Source organism: Penaeus vannamei, unplaced genomic scaffold (assembly GCF_042767895.1).
Source record: "Penaeus vannamei isolate JL-2024 unplaced genomic scaffold, ASM4276789v1 unanchor5236, whole genome shotgun sequence".
Classification (NCBI taxonomy): Eukaryota; Metazoa; Arthropoda; class Malacostraca; order Decapoda; family Penaeidae; genus Penaeus; species Penaeus vannamei.
The window spans coordinates 20,001-22,500 of NW_027218215.1; the positions used below are offsets into that span (position 1 = coordinate 20,001).

The window sequence follows — 2,500 nt, forward strand, 5'->3', positions numbered from 1 at the left end:
TCTCCCCCTCTCTATCTCTCTCTCTCTCTTTTAGTTCTGGTGAATATATTTTGGTACTTGATGTCTTTGCTTAGGTTAAATAAATAAGCTTTTTTGATGTTACTGATTTTTTGTGGATGATTTTTGGTATCTAATATATTTATTCTTCTTTGTTCCCTTATATATTCCTTTTGTTTTGCTTTATATTTATTTTATGTACGTTTCCCCGCCTAATGCCCACGATTCCTTCACATCCGCGCAGGGTTGGACGCCCGGAAACAGTACCCCGGCGTGCGTGGATGTGAACGAGTGCACTTCCTATCACACCCGCTGCTCGTCGCTTGTCACCTGCGTCAACTACCCTGGTGGTTTCCAGTGCGGCCCGTGTCCAACAGGTGAGGTTTCCAGGCTGTTGTTGTTGTTGGTGGTGGTGGTGGAGGTGGTGATGTTATTGTTGTTGGTGGTGGTGGCGGAGGTGTTGTTACTGTTGATGTTGTTATTGTTGCTGTTGGCGTTGTTGGTGGAGGTGTTGTTGTTGTTGGTGGTGGTGTTGGTGGAGGTGGCGTTGTTGGTGGTGGTGTTGGTTGTGGTGATGGTGGTGGAGGTGGCGCTGTTGTTGTTGGTGGTGGCATTGTTGTTGGTGGAGGTGGCGTTGTTGTTAGTGTTGGTTGTGGTGGTGGTGGTGGTGGAGGTGGCGTTGTTGGTTGTGGTGATGGTGGTGGAGGTGGCATTGTTGTTGGTGGAGGTGGCGTTGTTGTTGGTGGAGGTGGCGTTGTTGTTGGTGGTGTTGGTTGTGGTGTTCTTGGTGGAGGTGGCACTGTTGTTGGTGGTGGAGGTGGCGCTGTTGTTGTTGTTGGAGGTGGCGCTGTTGTTGTTGGTGGAGGTGGCGCTGTTCTTGTTGGTGGAGGTGGCGTTGATGTTGTTGGTGGAGGTGGCGTTGTTGGTGGTGTTGGTTGTGGTGTTCTTGGTGGAGGTGGCACTGTTGGTGGTGGAGGTGGCGCTGTTGTTGTTGGTGGAGGTGGCGCTGTTGTTGGTGGAGATGGCGTTGTTGTTGGTGTTGTTGGTGGAGGTGGCACTGTTGGTGGTGGAGTGGCGCTGTTGTTGTTGGTGGTGGTGGTGTTGTTGGTTGTGGTGTTGGTGGTGTTGTTGGTTGTGGTGTTCTTGGTGGAGGTGGCACTGTTGTTGGTGGTGGAGGTGGCGTTGTTGTTGGTGGTGGTGGAGGTGGCGTTGTTGGTGGTGGAGGTGGCGTTGTTGGTGGTGGAGGTGGCGTTGTTGGTTGTGGTGTTGTTGGTGGAGGTGGCGCTGTTGTTGGTGGAGGTGGCGCTGTTGTTGGTGGAGGTGGCGCTGTTGTTGGTGGAGGTGGCGTTGTTGTTGGTTGTGTTGTTGGTGGAGGTGGCGCTGTTGGTGATGGTGGTGGAGGTGGCGTTGTTGTTGGTGGTGGTGTTGGTTGTGTTGGTGGTGGCGTTGTTGGTTGTGGTGTTGGTTGTGTTGGTGGTGTTGGAGGTGGCGTTGTTGGTGGTGGAGGTGGCGTTGTTGGTGGTGTTGTTGGAGGTGGCGTTGGTTGTGGTGTTGGTGGTGGAGGTGGCGCTGTTGTTGGTGTTGTTGGTTGTAGTGTTGGTGGTGGAGGTGGCGTTGTTGTTGGTGGTGGTGGAGGTGGCGCTGTTGTTGGTGGTGGTGGAGGTGGCGCTGTTGTTGGTGGTGTTGTTTTTGTTGGTGGTGGAGGTGGCGCTGGTGCTGTTGGAGGTGGTGGAGGTGGCGCTGCTGTTGGTGGTGGTGGAGGTGGCGCTGTTGTTGGTTGGCGGAGGTGGCGCTGTTGTTGGTGATGGAGGTGTTGGTGTTGTTTTTGTTGGTGGTGGAGGTGGCGCTGGTGCTGTTGGAGGTGGTGGAGGTGGCGCTGCTGTTGGTGGTGGTGGAGGTGGCGCTGTTGTTGGTGGTGGAGGTGGTGGTGTTGTTTTTGTTGGTGGTGGAGGTGGCGCTGGTGCTGTTGGAGGTGGTGGAGGTGGCGCTGCTGTTGGTGGTGGTGGAGGTGGCGCTGTTGTCGGTGGAGGTGGCGCTGCTGTTGGTGGTGGTGGAAGTGGCGTTGTTAGTGGAGGTGGCGTTGTTAGTTGTGGTGTTGGTGGTGGAGGTGGCGCGGTAATTTTCTATATTACGTCCGCATAACTGATATAGACGATTTTGGTATCGTTGGATTCCTCTCACTCTATACAATGCAAATATGTAGGTTTTATTGCTCGGAAACCCCCCGTTAGCGGCAAACTTGGCCCCGATAGCAGGGGAGGGCATGGAAGGTTCCAGGGAAAATGCGGGGTTAAATAACACTATTATTGTAACGCACTGTGAAAATAACCATGGTTATTCACATGACTTCCCCCCCTGGGGGTGGGGGGCTGCCGCCCCCCAACCCCCACCGAGGAAACAAAACCTCCACCACGTATTCACGGCAGGCTAGAACTTTACACAAGCATCGTCGATGTCGGAGCGGCGGGCGTCATATTACAATTACCTCGTAACATTCCCACTG

The 2,500-nt window shown here is 53.9% G+C and overlaps 1 protein-coding gene across 1 annotated transcript in view; it reads left to right on the forward strand.

Moving 5' to 3' along the window:
- The window catches only part of LOC138861401 (cubilin-like), a 17,934-nt gene that overhangs the window by 4,993 nt on the left and 10,441 nt on the right, over positions 1 to 2,500 (forward strand). The window contains exon 8 of the mRNA XM_070120453.1: positions 242 to 374. Coding sequence (XP_069976554.1) covers positions 242 to 374 — 133 coding nt within the window. The remainder of the gene's footprint in view (positions 1 to 241; positions 375 to 2,500) is intronic.